Source organism: Alligator mississippiensis, chromosome 2, assembly GCF_030867095.1.
Source record: "Alligator mississippiensis isolate rAllMis1 chromosome 2, rAllMis1, whole genome shotgun sequence".
Lineage (NCBI taxonomy): Eukaryota > Metazoa > Chordata > Crocodylia > Alligatoridae > Alligator > Alligator mississippiensis.
Genome location: NC_081825.1, coordinates 23,901,245 through 23,920,432, shown reverse-complemented (window position 1 = coordinate 23,920,432; position 19,188 = coordinate 23,901,245). Strand labels below are relative to the sequence as shown.

The window sequence follows — 19,188 nt, the reverse complement described above, 5'->3', positions numbered from 1 at the left end:
AAGACTCACTCTGAGCTGCAATGCTTACTTAATAGAGGCTGAATTAAGTGAATGAATATCTCTGGTAGTAATCCCAGTGGACAAGACTAACTCTCTCTACATGCACAGGTTCATACTACTGCTTATTCACCTATATGAGTTATCTGCTTTGACCAAAACACCAAGCACAGTAGTTATTTCACTTACTACTTCTGCTTATTGCTTACTGCTTCCATGCCACTGCTTAGAGAGTTACTCCCTTTGTCAAGAGTTGTGAAGAGATAGAGACCAGATTAGCAGCAGCTATAATGCTTGACAAGAGGAGATAACTGAGACAGCAAATATTTGAAAAGTGATGGTCAATAACTCATTGACTCAAACAATGCTTTGAAGCCAAGGATAATTCCACCCCATTGCATCATTTCCCGCAACATAGCTCTGATGTATGCTGCTAAATCTCATGACTAATGAATGCTGCATTAGCTTAATCCCAATTGGGAGCCTGATGTGCACACAAATAAATGTAACAATGGAAAATTACAAAGATCCAATGAAATGCAATTTCTCTCAAAATCCAGTCTCAGTGTCAACCTTTTAAATACACAGACCTAAACTGATTTGCATTAAAATAAATGTAGCATTAGGGAACTTTTCTACACAGATTTATACCTGTCAAAAACTTTACTAACAAGTGCATTTGCTTCAATGGGACAGAATCCTTGTGATAAGTTCATCAACTAGATAAGTGGTTGCAGAATTGAGCTCTTAGTAAACAACTGAAAACACAGTGAGCCCCTTTCACAGAACCATAGTCAAGATTTGCCCTTAAATGGTTATAGAAGTGACTGAAATGTTCTTATTCCATCATCATTTGTTGCAATGAGTGGTAAAAAGATACAGAAAGCAAGTCTCATAGTTTTAGGAGATTAGATATAAAAAAACAAAATGTCTGACATCTGAAATGTCATTTGACCACCTCTATATTGCATAAGATTAAAGTTACCTGGAATGGAAAAGATTATCAGCAGGAAAAGAAAAAGAAAATATATCCATACAATCACAGTTCTTGTAGCAAATGTTCTATTGGGGGGAAAAATGAATAAAAAGAGAATAAATGGAGCTTTGCTTTCTTTAACTAAAATATACTACAGCTTTTCTAAAGTTCTCTCTTGGTTTTGTACTCTATGGGCTACACATTTCTGTTTTTTCTCCTAGCTGCTATGAAAATAAAATCATACAGCAAATGGTAAAACCTTTAAGAAGCCTGAATAAGCAGGAAGGAAAAAAGTATACCGACAAAGTGAGTGAAGAAGTGAGATTTAATTTTCATCATATATATAGTATAAGTAGAAGCAAATAGGAGCTGGATGCGCCTGTGAAACTACTGCTAGCTGCCATTAACTTTTATAGTATTTGAAATCTAATTTTGTTAATAGCTAATAATATAGGTCCATTTGAAATGCATATTTAAAAGTGGTACTTCATAAAATAGAAGCTCACTTTTTGAGTGGTTATGACAGATGCCATAACAAATAGATGCAGCTCAGATCAGTCAACACAGTTATGGCAAAATCTCCCTTAAATGAATGGAAAGAGTGCACAAATAGCTTAGTGTGGAACTGCAAACGCACAGTCACAGCCACTTTTGCATAGGGGTTAATGGAAGAGGGGCATGACCCTCCCCTTGTTCTGATGAATGACATTTATCTATAAAACAGTATTGGAGGGGAACTGTCCCACACATCTGTTTCTGGGAGGCATATGTAGTGTCTGACCTGGAAGGGCCGTGGCAAGAGTGTCACAACCCAAGGGTGTGATTTTGTGTGTGCGCGCTTCGGCACTGCTAAATTATTTCCCGCCACGAGGAGCTTTCTTTGCAGGGTGCATTTCTCAGTTGCAAAGAGAAAACCCCGGTGCAAAGGAGTTCCCGCCACCCGCATGCAAATTTGTGTCCCACTATTGGCCAGTTCTAAATTATTCCCACGTGGCGGCTAGTGATTGGCTTGCTAGCTGTATAAGAGGCTTGAGCGGTTTCCGCCCAAGTTGGAGAACTCCAAGGAGAACCCCGCAAGGGAGGACTCCACAACCATCTGGAGGAGGAGGACTTCACGTCTCGTGAAGAACTCTAAGCGGTGCGGAGCCTAACGGACCCAGCGTGTACCTTAAGAAGGCTATAGGGGTCTGATCAACCTCTGGCCTCTCCCTGTCGCCGAACGATCCCTCGACGAACCCCTTCCCTGCACGCAAGTTCCACGGAGCCTAGCAAACTTCGTGTGAGTGTATCCAGAGCTCTTCTCCGAGTTGTTTTCTTCGGCTGACATGACGAGCTCATGTTTTTAGAGCCTTCAACCGGATTGGGCTAGAGTTCGCGTGGAAGGAACTCTGGTCCGCTTTTCTTCTTTCCTGTCTGTAACTGCAACTCAAGCAAGTTTCCCTGCCTGCACCGCGACCATCCACGGTGTAAGTAAAATAATCTTTAATCAACTGCTAAGCGTCCGTGCCTAATTCTAGTCCGCCGGCCTGCATTCCCCGACCCGCATGACAGGGCTGCTGGCCACAGCCCGCTGCGCGGCCCCGAGGGCCTCGGACCACTCCCGGCCCGCACAAAGAGCAGGCACTCTTGCCTGTTTGAGGTTTATCAGATAACACTAATGTAGGCAGAAGCATGTGCTCTCTCCTGCCTCAGCCTCAGCCCTTCCTGATCTGTCTCCACACAATGCACATATGGCAGTTTGACCTGTCAGCATCCCGGCTGAGACCCACTGAGGCAGTACTCTGTGCTGTGACCAGAGTGCTGCTAAATTTAAAAAAGCATATTGAAGGTGTGCACTTAATCTAAAGACCTTAGAAACCAATGATCTGATGTGAAACCTTACATAGAACCGGCCACAGTTTTTCATCCAACCTTGCACTGGAGTTGATAATATATTGGACTAAAGCAGTTCTCCCAGGAAGTCATGTTGTATCAATGTGAAGCCCACCCTAAGCAGTTTGTCCCAATAGTTAACCACCTGTTCTTGTTAAAAACATGTACTTTATTTATTGCTTGGCTGCTAATAAAACTAGACTTATTTCTACAATTTTGCTGCTCTTCACAATTTGTTGTCACTTATTACTTTTGCCAGTCATGATCACTGCAGTATGGCTTTCACACACAGGAGTCCTAGTTGAGAAGGGAACGGTCACATCTGCCTAACAGAATCTGTCATAGTGCTAGAGCAACCTAATCCCATTGGTGCTCCACTGGCAAGCAAGGTCCCACCAAACAGCAAGTGTAATCTATAGATTTCCATCATTCACTATACACTGATGCAGAACAACTGTACTATACACATTTCTATGTAGGCCAGCAGTATAATCATTGGGTAGGGTGAAGCAATAAGTCAAGAGCAGTCTCACTGTCAGATGTCTGGTTAGCGATATACGGAACATTTCAAGCAAAGTTGATCTGACTTCCCTTATATCATGCTGTAATAATTAACCTGATGTGCAATGGGACTGATAAAAAGAAACAGCTGGAAAAGCTGTCCACTTCCTTTGCCAGCACTAAATTAATTAGCTGTTACCTGCAGTACAAAGGGCAAGAATGTACTTGGAGGAATTTCAAACCTGCTCATATCCTTTTTTATTCCAACTTATGGTTCTGAGTATATTGGAAATATTTGAGTGATGTTTTTTTTCAATTCTCTTAGCCTAAAGTAAAAGATGGGTGGCTGGTATTGTAAGACTGGGGAAAAGTGATATCATAATTATTTGGGGGTGGAAATTTCCATCTTGGTGTTCGTACAATATTTAACACGGTGTAGTTTTCATCCACTACTGAAGCACCAAAGTACTGCATTATATGAACAACAAATTCATTTACTATTAATTTGGCTAAAACTATCTTACAAAGGAATTAAGCTGTTGTATGCTTGGGCAATAAGATGTAAACTTGAGCCAGGGATTCCCAGAACTAAAAGTATGAGATGCCACGATTAAGGTAAAGAGATAATGCTCCCTATCTAGATACATAGTAAACTCCTATTTTCTGGAGACAAAGCAGAGAGAAAACCAATAAGCTGCACTTATAATCACTTCTACTTTTTCACCAATGTTTGCCTACTGCTGGTTGTTAGTTCACTGTAGAATCTGAGTCTGGCCCACAATGATTTGGATAGATGTCACTGAAAATAGGTGTGTGGTAACACAATTGATCCCAACCCTTCCATCACATAAAAATAAAGTGCTTTGAACAGTCTTAAACAGACTCCCATCTCCTTTCAGATGGTATACTTTCACTTCCATAACTTTACTAGTTCTTCAGCCACCATTAGTTTAGGCTAACAAAATTAGAGGAGTCAGCAATGGGTACACCTGAACCAACATTAGGTTTATTTATAGCCAATGATGCATCATGTTTAGTACACCAGAAAGCACAGTTACGACTGTTCAACATGCAGCTAACATGTTCACAACTCAGATTCAATGACACCATTTGCAGTGGCAAACAGGTTTTCCAAAATAATGCTAAACAGTTTGCCTGCAGTTACTTCTGTGCTTTAACTTGTTCATCAGTTGCAATCATTGCAAGGCAAATTTTAGTTAGTATAGAAGAAAGCGATAGTTTTCCACAGCTGACAGGCTCGGGGGGGGGGGGGGGGGGGGGATTACTACATGGCACTCTGCCTCGCCTAAATTTTATTTTAAATCTAACTTAAATTTACTTTTATATCTTTTGTGGAGGAGATGATATAGGAGGTTGTTATCACCAATTTATTTTAATAACTAGCTCTTGGGAAAAATCTTGGTAAGTCTTTCATAATGATGCAGTGATCTCTGCACCTTTAAGATATGAGCTGTTACCCATACTCCGTTACACTACATTTTTTTACTTCCTCCCTATATGGAGCAGGCAAAGCAACAATGTAACAATGTACACTTTCGAATCTAGCAGTTCCAGTTCCAGATGGATCATGCTCTACTACACAAATGACAGTAAGACTGAAGCAGCTGCACCCTCTGGTGGCTGCACGGTGTTTCTCAATGAGCAAGATGAAGGAAGCAATCTCAGCCTGCAATCTGGAGAGAGTATAGCAGTGACTCTCAACTATTTTAAATTAAAGGAATACCTCAAAAATGTCAGTTTTTAGTTTCTACTCTTTTATTTGGCTACAGAAAAATAATACAGCAATTCTGTTGCAAAGAGCTCAGAAAGATCACAATAGGACAGAATATTTTTAGCACTATGAATGCTATGGGAAAACACAGGGTTTATCTTGTGAATTATGTTCACAACCTAACATTACCATTGTATGGCACCCTGATGCACCCTTGAAAGGATCTCAAGGCACCGCAGTGTGATACAGCAGTCTGGCTGAGCATCACTGGATTACAGCATGCAGTAATTTATATAAACTAAATGTCATATTACTTGCGAGGTCCCTTCCAGCCCTAATGCCTATGAAATCTATGATATATAGAAAATAAGATGTTTTTAATTGGTACCTAAAGTTATCTTCTTCAAGGGAGATTGTCAAAAGCTTTGTTCCCCTGGAGAACCATGTGTCCCTACATCAGTGGTCCTCAACATTTTTGGACTCAAGGCACCCCTCACCGGATTTGCGGCCCCTTCCATAACTTCTGTAAATTGAGTGGCACCCACTTTCAAAAATTATATATATTACACTTCTTACTTCTTTACAGAAGGGCCTCGCAGTGGGGATGAAGGATCATCTACACAGGGACAAGTCTATGTGCATGCTTATCTGTTTACCTCCTCACAGATCATGGTACCCTCCAGAAGGTGGCACATAAGGGTGGCCTCAGCACCCTGGCTGATAATCACTGACTGGGACAGAGAAGCTTTCAGACAGCGTAGTGACTGGGATCATCTAAGTTAGTTAAGAAGACAGAGAGCTAATGCGAGCAGCCAATGACTTCCACTGGGAATCATGTTGTGAAGTCAGATGCCATGTCTAATGAAAGCATAGTCTGCATTGTAAGTAAACTAAATTTGCCTCTACTGGAAAGCTTTAGGTTTGAAGCCAGAAGACATTGTTAGCATTATATTATCATTATCTTTCACCTAGCTATTTCTTTAATTTCCCTGCCATGTCCTTGAGTGCCTATGAATTTTCTGAGAAGCTCGACAGTATGAACCCAATTGTAACTCTTGGCAGCCCTGAAGCAAACTTCAAGAACAGCATTTAAAAGTGCAGCATTACCTCTTTTTACACTTGCAGTTCTAATCTTGCAAGTTTACATCAGCAGTACTCCCTTGACTATGGTTTATATCAGTTTAAATGAGGTCAGAATCAGGCCTCACCTGAGTACTTTCATATCAGGCAGCACAGAGTGGAACTACTACAACTATTTTGCAGGGTTGATTTTCCTGTAGATTGGAGGGCTAATTAATTGCTTTTTTCTCTTTGGTCTTTATCATGCTACCTTTACTGAGCTCTGTTCTTATTTAAATATTTCTTCTTATAGTTTGGCAGGTGGTGAATTAATGCAGTGCCCCCTCATTAGTCTGTTGGCATGACCCTATATGAGTCAAGGACCGTCATTGTTGAATACTTTCTATAAAATAATGTCCTAGGCCATGGTTGGTGCTTTTATGCACTACTGTAAAACAAACAATACATAATAAAAATAATAATTCTAGAACTGCTAGTCCAAAGGGTATAGGGAAAACAAACTAGAAAAAAAAGATTAGCCTATCACACCATTATGTTAAATTACCTGTATCCAAAACAGAAACTCCTCATGAAATCCGCACATCATGTTGCACACAGTTCTTATTTAACATGTATTCTATGGACTTCCCATTCAAACATACCACATACATTTTACACTGAAGCACTGCCTACTAAATATTTTTTAATATTACGAAAAAAACATGCAGAACAAAAAGATTCCAATATTCTATATACCTAAAGACAAACAGCTATCCAATAAGCATGTCCTTCCATAGTTACACTTATATATGTAAATTATACGCTGTTACCAAATAAATTTGCCAGATTCAATAATTTGTGGCTCTGTGCTTCAAACCTCCTCTGCAGCTCAAAAACAAATATGAGCATCATTATTTCATTTCTCCATATAGGTGGAACTTATTTCCTGCCTTTCACTACCATCTGCTGGCATGTACTTGAAGTGCACGCTAAGACATAAAATAAATAAAGCCTCACTGTTTTACAGCAATTTTCATCATAACATCATTTTCTCTGTATGTGGAACAGTAGGTTTTAGGGTATTTACTGAATCTAACCAAATTTTTGCATTACCTCTTTTCCTGCCGCCCATTCAGAGGCATTGCCCCATTGAACTTTTCTTGATGCCTACTAATCCTGGACAAAGATTACTAATACCAGTCTCAGTGTTGGCAAACAAGAAGGTAATACATTATCACTTGACCATCAGTAGTCAAAATTTCAAAGGCTGTCATCTGGTAAGGTACACTCGTTGTCCCAAAGTTGAATTTGTATCCTCGTTTTCTCAAGTGAATTAAAAGGAAGTATTACTCCTGAAATTGTCTAGGTCTTTAGCCAGTACTGTTTCAGACTGCTATATTGGGGTTTCTGAGCTTTATTCTCTTGGTTTTAGTGCATCTGTCATTCAGTCTTGTATGTTTAGTTTTGCCCTTGCTTTAATGAGAATTAAAATGCCAATGCTACTCTGGGGTGGAGATGTCAGTCAAAGTTGAGCTTATGCATTCATTCATTTCAAATTAAAGTCAACACTATTATATCTAAATATTATGAGGATAATCTTCACCTGGCTTGATATGTAGATTTGATTGCAGAGAATAGTGCTGGCCTAGTCCTCCAAGGCTTGTCTGCTATTCCTTTTGAGAGCTTGCTGTGACTGTTACCTTTTTCCTTCTAATTCCCAAACCCCACAATTCAGTAAACAGACTGAATACTCTGTAGTCATCTACACCTGGGTCATTCACTTACAACTGCATGAAGCCCTTGCTTTTGTTTGCTTGGATAGATGTTTAAATTCAAGCTTGATCAGATTATGCCCACTGTGGAAAACCTACATTCACTGCCGTGCTAGGAGACGATAACAAGAAAACTAGAAGAGCAAAACAGGACATCCAGGAACGCAGGAGAGCTGGTGGTTAAAGCTTTGTTAAAAACGTGTGCGCGCACTGATATTTCTTGTGACTACTACCTTTTATATGTAAATGCTAATAATGGACTCCCCTTTCCCTATTCATTCAATACTGAAATAAAATGGGGTAGCAGATTGCCATAATGGGTCAATTCTATTCCTTAATTACTAGGCCACTATGGAGTCAAAACACAAGCTATAAGAATGATGTTCTGCAGTAGCCCCATGGAGCAAGTTCTTTCTGACATTTTGGAGGGAAACAGATTTACTCTTCTCGGTGATTTCAACACCAGAGTCAGAAGGAACTCAAACCTCTGGAATGGAACAAGCAGCAAGAAAGGAATAGGAAAGGTAAACTCCAACAACATCCTCTTTTTGACCAAATGTGCAGAACATGCATTGACAATCATAATGTCCATATCACCTGATCTATGCTTAGGAGTGATGATTGCTGGACCAATCACCGACACATCCACTTGCTTATCTTACTCAAACTGATGCCCAAACAATGGCAATGCCAATGGAAGATCAACAATGACAATGCCAATGGAAGATCAACATCAAAGGAATCAAGGACCCAATCCAGAAAGACCTCTTCCACCGGTGCCTCAACAGAAAACTGGCAAATTCAAATTAACAATAATAGGAGAATGTCAGCAGCGCTTGGGGGCCTTCAAGTCCACTGTCATTAGCACCTGCAAAGAGACACTTTGATTCTCTACTAGGAAACATGAAGACTGGTTTAATGAGAATGACTGGAAGCATTGATCAACCACAAGTTCATGACTTTTTGTGCTTGGCAAAATTATATCAACTCCAAGCAAAAGAAATTGAATCTTCAACAACCCAAGACAGAGGTTCAAAGAAGGACTTGCAATATGAAGAACAGATAGTGGGAAGACAAAGAGAAAAAGATTTTACATCTTGATGACACCCATGATATGCACAGTTTTTTCAATACCATCAAAGTCATCTACTGCCCGAGCACTCAGGGACCAATACTCTTGAGACCCAAGGATGGAGGAGATCAAGGAAAGGGGAGCCATTAATGCCTGTTGGAGGAAGCATTTTGAAGACTTTCTCAATCGAAACACTGTTGTTGACAAGAGTATTCTCACTTCCATCCCACAACACCCAGTCAGAGACTCTCAGAATCCCTACAACCCTTGACAAGGTGAGGAAAGCAATCAAGCAGATGGAGAACGGCAAGGCTTCTGGAACTGGTGGAATCCCTGCCAAAATCTTCAAGCAGAGGGGACAGGAGCTCACAGCACAGCTCCATGCCTGCATCCTAAGAATTTGGAATGATGAGGATATCCCAGATGACTTTAGGGAAGCCATGACTGTGATAATCTTCAAGAAAGGAAACAAGTCCAACTGTGGAAATTAGAGGAAATTAGAGAGCCTTGCTATCCTCCACAGGGAAGACCATTGTGAGAATTCTCTTTAGTCACCTCCTTCCACTTGCTGAAGAGTTCTTCCTGCAATCTCAGTGTGGGTTTAGGGCATCAAGAGTCACAGCAGATGGTCTTCACAGCTTGCAAGCTGCAGGAAAAATGCCAACAACAAACTTCTCTATATGGCATTTTTTGACCTCACAAAAGCCTTGGACTGTCAACCAAGAAGCACTGTGGAGGATCCTTCATGGGTGATCCTTCATGGGTTCCCACCAAAATTTGTCATTGTTCTTTTCCTGCTCCATGATGGTATGAGAGCACTGGTTCTCAGTAACAGATCTATCACAGATCTCTTTGAGGTTAAGCAAGGCTGCATCATCGCTATGACTCTTCTTGATATTCCTTACTGCAATGCTACATCTGGTCACCAACAAGCTTCCAGCCAGAGTGGAGCTAAACTACCAAATGGATGGTAAGCTGTTTAGTCTCAGCCAACTCTAAGCTAAAATGAAGACTACTCTGACCACTATCATTGAGCTCCAGTATGCTGATGATACTGCCATGAGGGCTCACTCAGAAGCAAGCCTTCAGGCAATCATCAGTGTCTTTATCGAGGCATACAAAAAACTGGGATTGACACTTAAAATTCAGAAGACTAAGGTCCTTCACCAACAAGCTCTTAATGAGAAGTCTCCAGGTCTGGTAATTTAGATTCACGGTGAGACTCTAGAGAACACTGTGTATTTCCCAAACCTCAGAAGCCATCTCTCACAGAAGGCTGACATTGACAAAGAAATCCAACATTGTTTCAAATGTGCAAGTGCAGCCTTTGGACACCTGAGGAAATGGGTGTTCAAATATTGCAACATCAGATCTGAAACAAAGCTCAAGATTTATCAAGCAGTTGTGATCCCAACCTTACCATATGGAACTGAAACGTGGACAATGTATAAAGAGACACCTCAAATTGCTGGAGAAGTACCATCAACACCACCTGTGGAAGATCTTTCAAATCCAGTGGAAAGATAGATGTGCCAACATTAATATCCTCTTGCAAGCAAACACCACGAGCATTAAGATGATGATCATCTGACATCATCTTTGTTGGGTTGGCTATGCCATCTGGATGTTTGACTGTAGACTCCTGAAGCAAGTTCTATTTTCCCAGCTTAGCCAAGGCATATGCTGAAGAGGAGGGCATGGAAAGCTCTTCAAGGACCTCCTAAAGACCAACTTGAAAAAATGCAACATCGACTTATGAGAGACTATTGGTCAGGACCGCCCCAAACAGAGGAAGAGTCTCTTGCAAGGATCTCAGTACTTTGAAATCTTATGACAACAACAGGAGATGGATAAGTGAGAGTGACAGAAACAGTGCGTCATGGACCAAATTAAGAATCCACTGTCACCCACCCCACACAGAAACACGTGCCCAAGTTGCAACAGAGTCTGTTGATCCCAGATTGGCCTCCTCAGCCATCTTTAGACTGACAGATAAGGCAATCATTGAAGACAACCATCCTTGACTATGAGGAATTGCTGAAGCAGAAGATATGTTAATATGGTGCTTTTTTTTATTGACTTACCCATTATCCAAACCATTCTGCCCAAGTTTCTTTCCTATGTCACCTACCATCACTCCAGGCATTGGCAGCAATGTTTTTGTATCTCGAATCTGTGTGGAAATTAAATGAAACAACATTTTAGTCACTGGAAAAATTAAAATTCTCAGTGACTTCTTTCAAACAGTGAAAATATTTCTAATCTATACTGGGTAATTAGCATTTTTTTAAATATCCCATTATTTACCATATACGTACAGCAGAATGCGATCTTTATGATTCACTCTCATCCACAGCTGGGAACAAGTAACGAAAATAACTTGGATGTCTTTTAGTTTCTTGGATTATGTGCCTCTAATTATGCTATCATGGCCCAAACGTGTACCTCTCTGAATGAACCCTCTAATTTACACACAAAAAAAATACCTCCATGTGATTAATTTGTTTCAGAAACTCCTTATGCCTCTCAGAACAAGCACTTTCACAGTTGTATTCCTAAAAATCTGAAAATATTTTGCAATGAAAACGTTCTGGTCTGTGTGGACGTGGCTAAAAATCAATAAATCTGACTCTTTTCATATAGCTGTTAGTTTCCTATCTTTCCAAGGGATGTGAGACGCATTCCATCCAGTCAGCAACCAGTCAGTTTAAGAATGTGTCATTGAATCTGCAAGTTTTTTAGTGGCAGTAGCTCTGGTCCTCTATGCTGAGCTCCGTGCATAGAACACTATTCTTTCAGATTAGCTTGTAACATAAGGATGAGTATAAGTACCCTACAGTCAGGCTTGAAATATTGGCTCGTATGCAGGAGGAAACTTCCCCAGAGGACTGGCCACAAGTTCTGCAGTCTATACTTCCATTAAAAAAATAAAGTGGGATAATCCTTAGTATTATGAAGATGACTTTCCAAATGAAAACTGCACATACATTAATGCACTTCTCCTAGCATCAGGTCCTTTATTTGCATTTATTTCATTTTTGTAAGCAACCTTCTTCCTTTATTGACAGGTATAATTCAGTAACCATTCATAAATCTTAATTTCTTAAAGTATGATGTTGAAGTTCTTTTTCACTTTGACACTTCCCTGACCATTGCCCCAAAAGGTCACAAACTGCTCTGGGGTGACCTAGTGAGAGTTGGGCTTAAAAATAAGGCCTTATTTCTAACCCTAATAATGGCAATAGCAGAACTTCCACTGCCTTTGATGGTCCTGTATTATTAAGAGTAGAATCGGATTCAAAGGCTACTGAAGTCAGTGGTAGACTCTGCATTGACTTTAATGGACTACTTGCATACAAAGAAAAGCTAAGGAAAACAGAAAAATATCATGTGTTTTCTGGAAAGTTGTTGTAGTTACTCAAGAACCCCCCCACTGATGTATCATTAATCCTTATTCTAGGCTTGTCTGTGCCTCCTTTGTCTGTTATGGTTATTTAGGGGCCAGAAGGCAGTACTGACTGTAGACCACTATATAACATCCACAGACAGTAAGAGATTGTAGATGGTGGATGCTGTACCACAACATTTTCTGAAAATGTAACATGAACAACTGTGTGAACAACAGACTTTTTTTGTTCCAATGACAAAATGAAAAACATCACAAGCCACAACAGCGAAACTGTCTGTCTCATTTGATCAACCAGAAATGGAAAAATTTCACTTCTTCAGCAAAATAAACAGCCCCAAATATTCCATTTTGGGACAACCCAAAACGGTTTGCTGGTCAAAGCAAAACGTATTGTTTTCAGATCATTTCACTTTTTTTTTTTTTTTTTTTTAACTGAAAAGACCAATTTTGAAATGAAATATGCCATCATATCAAATCAAAAAGTCAGGAGGATTTAGTTCCCTATTTTTCAGTTGAACTTTCTCTGCCTTTGCTTTGTATGCAAGTGGTCATCTCCAAAGCCCATTAAAGTCACCAAATTCAATCCAAATTTACAAACAGTTTTGGTTCCTTTTGAAAATGCTATTGTCAGCAATGCTGACAAAAATTTATCAAATATAGTCATGTCACTAATAGGTCTACCGATACTTCTGGTCTCCTATCAGGCTGTTTCCTGTCATCAAGCGCTTAGGCTACACATGAAAGCATGGAAAGCACTGATGAATGTGCCTTATATAACCCTCTCTGGGTGCATCTCCATGTGCAGAGACATGCATTTCAAGGGGCATACCCCTGCACATGCATTTCAGCATGTATTAAGTTGTCCCACGTAGGCTAAGGGAGGTTGGGGCTGGCCCCAGCAGCCTTACCTGGGGTCCTGTGGACCTCCTGAGGCATCAGTGGTGCCAATCCAGCTGCACAGAGTCTAGTCAACAGCCAGACCATGGCTCTGGATGTCCAGGCTCCATTTCTGGTAGCGCATGCTGCTTCCACATGCATCATGCTGCATTTTGTGCTATTTTTTTTTTGGTTAATACTGGGATGTCCCGGTATGTAATTCTGGTACTAGTGCAGCACACAGTTGCACATTCGCCATGTACAGTTTGCAGTGTCACAATCAGGTTTGAGGTGCTGCAAACCGCATGTGCGCACTTGTCTGGACATGCCCTCTGAGTACAAGTCTGTCACAGTACCAGCTATTGAGTCTGTTTCTTCAGCTCAGGGTTTAGACCAGGGGTGGGCAATTATTTTGGGCAGAGGGCTGCTTACTCAGTTTTGGCAAGCCATTGAGGGCTGCATGACAGGCAGCCCAGAGCAGATTAATACTAATTTTCTAAATTGTTTAGGGGTCCCGGGAGTCGGATAGAACGGCTTGGCGGGCTGCATCCAGTCCGTGGGCCACATTTTGCCCACCCCTGGTTTAGACTAGAATTGAAGTTGGATTCATTGCAGAACTAGATGCCTAACTCTGCTGCAAAGATGAGAGTTTGGAAACTTGTCAGAGGTATACAGAACTATAGCAAACAACAATTGCTATGTCTCAGCTCTGTGTTCTTGGGGCACAGGACGCAGCCTGTCTGACTCACAAACAATTTCCCCCCCACCTAAATGGAACTGGTTAAGATGCAGTGAGAGACGCACCTAAAACTCTCCAGATAAGGGTGACCAGAGTGAAACAACTGTCCTAGGTGTCATTTGCATCCGAGATGGAACCAGATGACCATTCATTTACATGAGATGGAGAACAGAAAACCTGAAGCAGAGACTGCAGTGAATTCTGGGACCAGAGAAGCAGGGGAACACTGCATGATGTGGAATCTGTGCTCCAAATGCTAATCAACCCACGTTCACACACACCCAGCTCAGCATTTATCAGACCAGTTCTAATCTGGATTTACAAAGGACTTTTCCCCCCCAGACATACACACACCTCTAAGTTTAACAGGCATCTCGGGCTGTACATTCCCCGGTCCCACTATGGGAGGCCTATTTAAACTTGATTGATTAAAACTCGGTTGCTGGGTTAGGGAATGCTGAGGCAAGAGACCGAGTCAGAGGGGGTATGGGCAACATTTGAACAATGGTTAAGGGTTCATCACAGTGTCCAGCCCGTTGGAGCCCTAATCGCAGGTGTTGTCATGCTTTTCCCAGGACGACTGGTAGAAGTCCTCCTGCCCAAAGGTTATGAAAACTCCAATAATTGCCTTAAGTCTGTTAAAAGACTATAGTAAGATTTGGAAAAGTCATGCTATGCTGAGGCTTGTACACAAGTAAAAATCCAAAATCCTGATGCTGCAAGTTATCTATTGTTTCTGAAGAAACCATGAGATACCCCATCAGTATATCTGCTATCCATAGGAATTTCAAGCTGGCTCCCAAGTGTCTGGGTACTCCCTAAGCTTATGTGTTTCCTGATTATCAATCAGTTTGTTGAGATGTTCCAAACCAGATAACCCTTTGTCAAGAGAAAAGACAATGATTTACACTATTGAGAATGCTTCGAAGCAGCTGAACTGAGGTATAAAAATCTGTAAAAAGCAGCAGTGTGGGTGCTTCAAGAAGAAAACTTGTGTGCTGACACCATCCCGTTGTTCTTGGGACGCTGGAAGAACAGATCGTCTCCCTTCAAGGACTGTGCTAGGAATTTTACCTGTCAGCTTTGAGACTCGAGTACCTTGGACTGGTGAGATCCCAGCTCTCTCTCTCTCTCTCTCTAGGCATACATTTCTGAACCTGAACTGTATTAGTTAAACTTGAGCTAAGTTTCCCCAAATACTTAGTGAAACCAGGGTAGTACTGTAATTGTTTGTGTTTGTTTTTTTCTTTTGCATGTCTATTACTATTAGTACCATTATATATTTCATATGCTTAGCAATAAATAACTTTTATAATCAAACTGGTAGTAACTGGGTATATTTTTCCTTCTCTGCTTCTCTTTCCTCCCGTGCTCTGCAGCAACGCTTCTTTTACCTAAGCTAAAGATCCCTGTGAAGCCCCAAAATACTGTGGGGTCTACTCATCAAGAAGCCAAAGATTGGGACATTCTGAGTTCGAAACACATAAGGGGATCAGCTTGTATAGGCTGATTGACCCAGTTTAACTCAGAATTGCCCTTATGAACTGAATGCTGGCCCATGAGGGTGTCAGCTGGACACCCAGCTGGATTCAGAGGGATTCTGTTCACCTGTGTGCTTGTGTCTGACTGCAGTTTATTGTTGCTCTGATTAACTGATTCTTGGCATATGAGGGTGTCAGCCTGTCCATGCTGATCAACCCGGCCGGGTCAGGCATGTCACGTTAATTTGTGTGTGTTTGTGTGTATGACTGATTTGGTGAATAGAGGAACCCAGCCCCATTGAAACTGAGTCCTACAAGATAGCTCCTTTTAGGGTGAGGACTTGCAGAAGGAAGATATACAGCTCCGTATAGAAACACAAGTAACACAAGCAGCACATTGACAGAATTACCAAGACCCTAGAAATGTATCCCTAATAAATGAGCACACCCCAAAGTAATGGGCAAATCTGGTAACACTATATGGGAGAACGTTTGAGCCTAGCTGATTGGAGAGGTGGCATTTTCTGGAGCAGAAGCAAGTCTAGAGCAAAACAGTTGAGTGGCTTGTCCTTCGTTTGGCAACCTTCTGCAAATTAAGTATGTTGTAAATCACCCAGATGTAAGTGATCTTGGTTCTACTGTATTAGCTCTGGAAATTCTATTCAGTCCTATGTCATCTAAGATGATGATCAGCCCACAAACTGGAGTTTCAGAAGTTTGTGGTTGTGACCACAGATTGTATGTTTCTGTGCATTAGCAACAGTACATCAGAGTCTAGTAATATATCACAGCTGTAAAAAGTGTCTGTCTGCATTTCATTGACACACAAACTGCCCTTTGAAATGCCACAACTCTCTCATATCCTGGGTATATAAATTCCATTCTATTTTGTTCACTCATACATGATGCTCAAAAAGAAACAGTAAAATAAATCTGTACCTACTTCACTGAACCCAGACCAGTTGAAATATGATGCTGAAATTAAATGTCTCATTTTTGGCTACATTTGGAGTTCCACTAAAGTCAGTGTAGAGAGGATGTGGATCTGAAGATGAGTCAGATTAGAAACATAATATCTTACCAATGTCATGGAAAGCAATGGGAATATGTTTCCATTGATGTCAAATGGATTGGACCAGTTTCACATACATTATAGCCAAGATAAATCCACATATACTGTCACAACATAGTATTTGTTATATATTACTTATTGCAATAATATCTGTTATGGGTTGGCGCTTTTAAAATACTGAAGATAATTCTTCCCTCTGGGGAATTTGCAAGCTAATGTATTTCACACATTGCATATCTATTTCAAATTGCATCTATAATATTATAATAAGGGAGATTTGGATCATTTCTTGCTGCTATAAAATGGAATGTATTCTTGTCTCAAAAATATAGCAATTATTTAAATTCAGAAAGTTTGCTAACTGCATGAGTGTTAAAGCCTTCATTTAATTAGAAAACCGGATGCAACTTGGTGTGTTAAAGAAGCATATATTTCCCACCTGTACAACAAAAGTATGCAATCCATGGCATTTTCCATCAGAAGTATAGAGCTGGGCATACACAACTGCATGAGTAGCATTTTTTCCCATGTTACCAATCCAAAACTTGGCAGCTTCAAAATCTGGAGTGTTGATGACAAATTCCTATGGGGGCCAAAAAGAAGAATGCCATATGAATCATACACGCCAATGAATAGTCATCTTTTATTAATTTGTATTCACTGTAAGAGTAGCATTTTGAAAAGACAGGTTGTTGCCTGTATCAACATCTTCACAACAATAAAAATGTAATCATTTTTGAATATTCTAAACTTATTTTAGAAGATGCATATCTAGAGATATATAGGATAGATAAAGGACAGACAAAAATGTGATTCTCAATTTCAGACCTCAAATTTAACCAATGAAAGTTGGGGAAGAAGTGACTTGGAGATTCTAAAGTCTTGATTTGCAGGAAATGGCTGCTATTTTTATTAAAACAAAAGGTGTTTGAGCCCCGAACTTTTGGATGCTATTAGCAATGTAGACATTTCAGCCCCCTTTCCTGCAATATGATCTGCCCACTCAAACATTCATATTTACCGCTATGAAGCTTGGTATGGTAAGACAGGTTGTGCCTTCATTGAGTTTACTCAAAGACAGGTACCTGATGTCTGCATTTTGCCTAATTGACCTAAACCGAAAAATGTCTTGTTTTATTCTACTTACAGAAAAATGAAGACCTGTTGGAGAGACTGGAATTTTGGCCTACAAAGTAGCATACTTAAGCATTCTTAAATTTGAATTCTATGAGTCCATACTTCTATTCTTTTAAATCCACTTTATGATATGTAGAAAAGAGGGGGAATGTTTGTGACTTTACAATTTGCTTGGCAACAAGAAGTAACTAACAAACAGTTTGGAATATTATGCTAACATCTCCCATTTTTGATACTGGAGTATTAACTGTGTTTCAACAAAAGATATAAGAGTAAGGTAGCCAAAGTGAGTAGTCTATATATTCTGGACGCCAAATAATATCTAAAATATTGTAAGAAATGTACCACGAATCCAGGCTATAGTGATAGGAAAAAAGAACTTGTCTTGAATGCATCACTCTTATCTTAATGTCCCTAATCGCTTACATGAGAATAGTTGCTATCTATCTACCTAATGACCTAACAGAACTGTTAAGATGACAATTAACTTTTTCCATGCTCATTGATTCTACAAGGGACTATAAATGCAATCTGTGGGGCAGCGCTGTACTGCTATCTAGTGTGTCCACAGGTCGCAGATTATGGAATCATAGAATCATAAAAAATGAGGGTTGGAAGGGATGACAGGAAGTCATCTAGTCCAACCCCCTGCTCAAAGCAGGACCATCCCCAACTAGATCATCCCACACAAAGCTTTGTCTAGCCAGGTCTTGAAAACTTCCAAGGATGGAGATTCCATCCCCCCTCTGGGTAATCTGTTCCACTGTTTTACTACCCTTCTAGTGAGAAAGTTATGCCTAATAGCTAACCTAAAGTTCCCTTGCTGCAACTTGAGATCGTTGGTCCTTGTTCTATCATCTGCTACCACTGACAACAGTCTAGTTCCATCCTCTTTGGAACCCCTCTCCAGGTAGTTGAAGGCTGCTATTAAATCCTCTCTCTCTCTTCTCTAGACTAAATAAGCCCAGTTCCCTCAGCTTCTCCTCATAAGTCATATGCCCCAGCCCCCTCACCATTTTTGTTGCCCTCTGCTGGACTCGCTCCAATTTGTCCACATCCTTTCTGTAGCGGGGTGCCCAAAATGAACATAGTACTCCAGATGTGGCCTCACCAGTACTGAATAGAGGGGAATAATCACTTCCCTTGATCTACTGGCAACACACCTACCAATGCAGCCCAGTATGCCGTTGGCATTCTTGACAACAAGGGCACACTGCTGGTTCATATTCAGCCTGCTGTCCACTGTAACCCACAGGTCCTTTTCTGCAGAGCTGTTGCCCAGCCAGTCAGCCCCCAGCCTGCACTAGTGCATGGGACTGTTCCGTCCTAAGTGCAGGACTTTGCACTTGTCCTTGTTGAACCTCATGAGATTCCTTTTGGCCCAATTCTCCGCTTTGCCTAGGTCACTCTGAATCCTAGACATACCCTCCAGCATATTTACTACTCCCCCAGCTTGGTGTAATCTTCAGACTTCCTGAGGGTGCACTCTATGC

The 19,188-nt window shown here is 40.7% G+C and overlaps 1 protein-coding gene across 2 annotated transcripts in view; it reads right to left on the bottom strand.

Moving 5' to 3' along the window:
- Positions 1 to 19,188, bottom strand: part of LOC102569403 (peroxisomal acyl-coenzyme A oxidase 3) — an 83,311-nt gene that overhangs the window by 37,876 nt on the left and 26,247 nt on the right. For both annotated transcript variants that reach the window (XM_059721538.1, XM_059721539.1), the window contains exons 6-7: positions 16,998 to 17,141; positions 11,066 to 11,154 (exon numbers count right to left, since the gene is read on the bottom strand). In XM_059721538.1, coding sequence (XP_059577521.1) covers positions 11,066 to 11,154; positions 16,998 to 17,141 — 233 coding nt within the window. The remainder of the gene's footprint in view (positions 1 to 11,065; positions 11,155 to 16,997; positions 17,142 to 19,188) is intronic.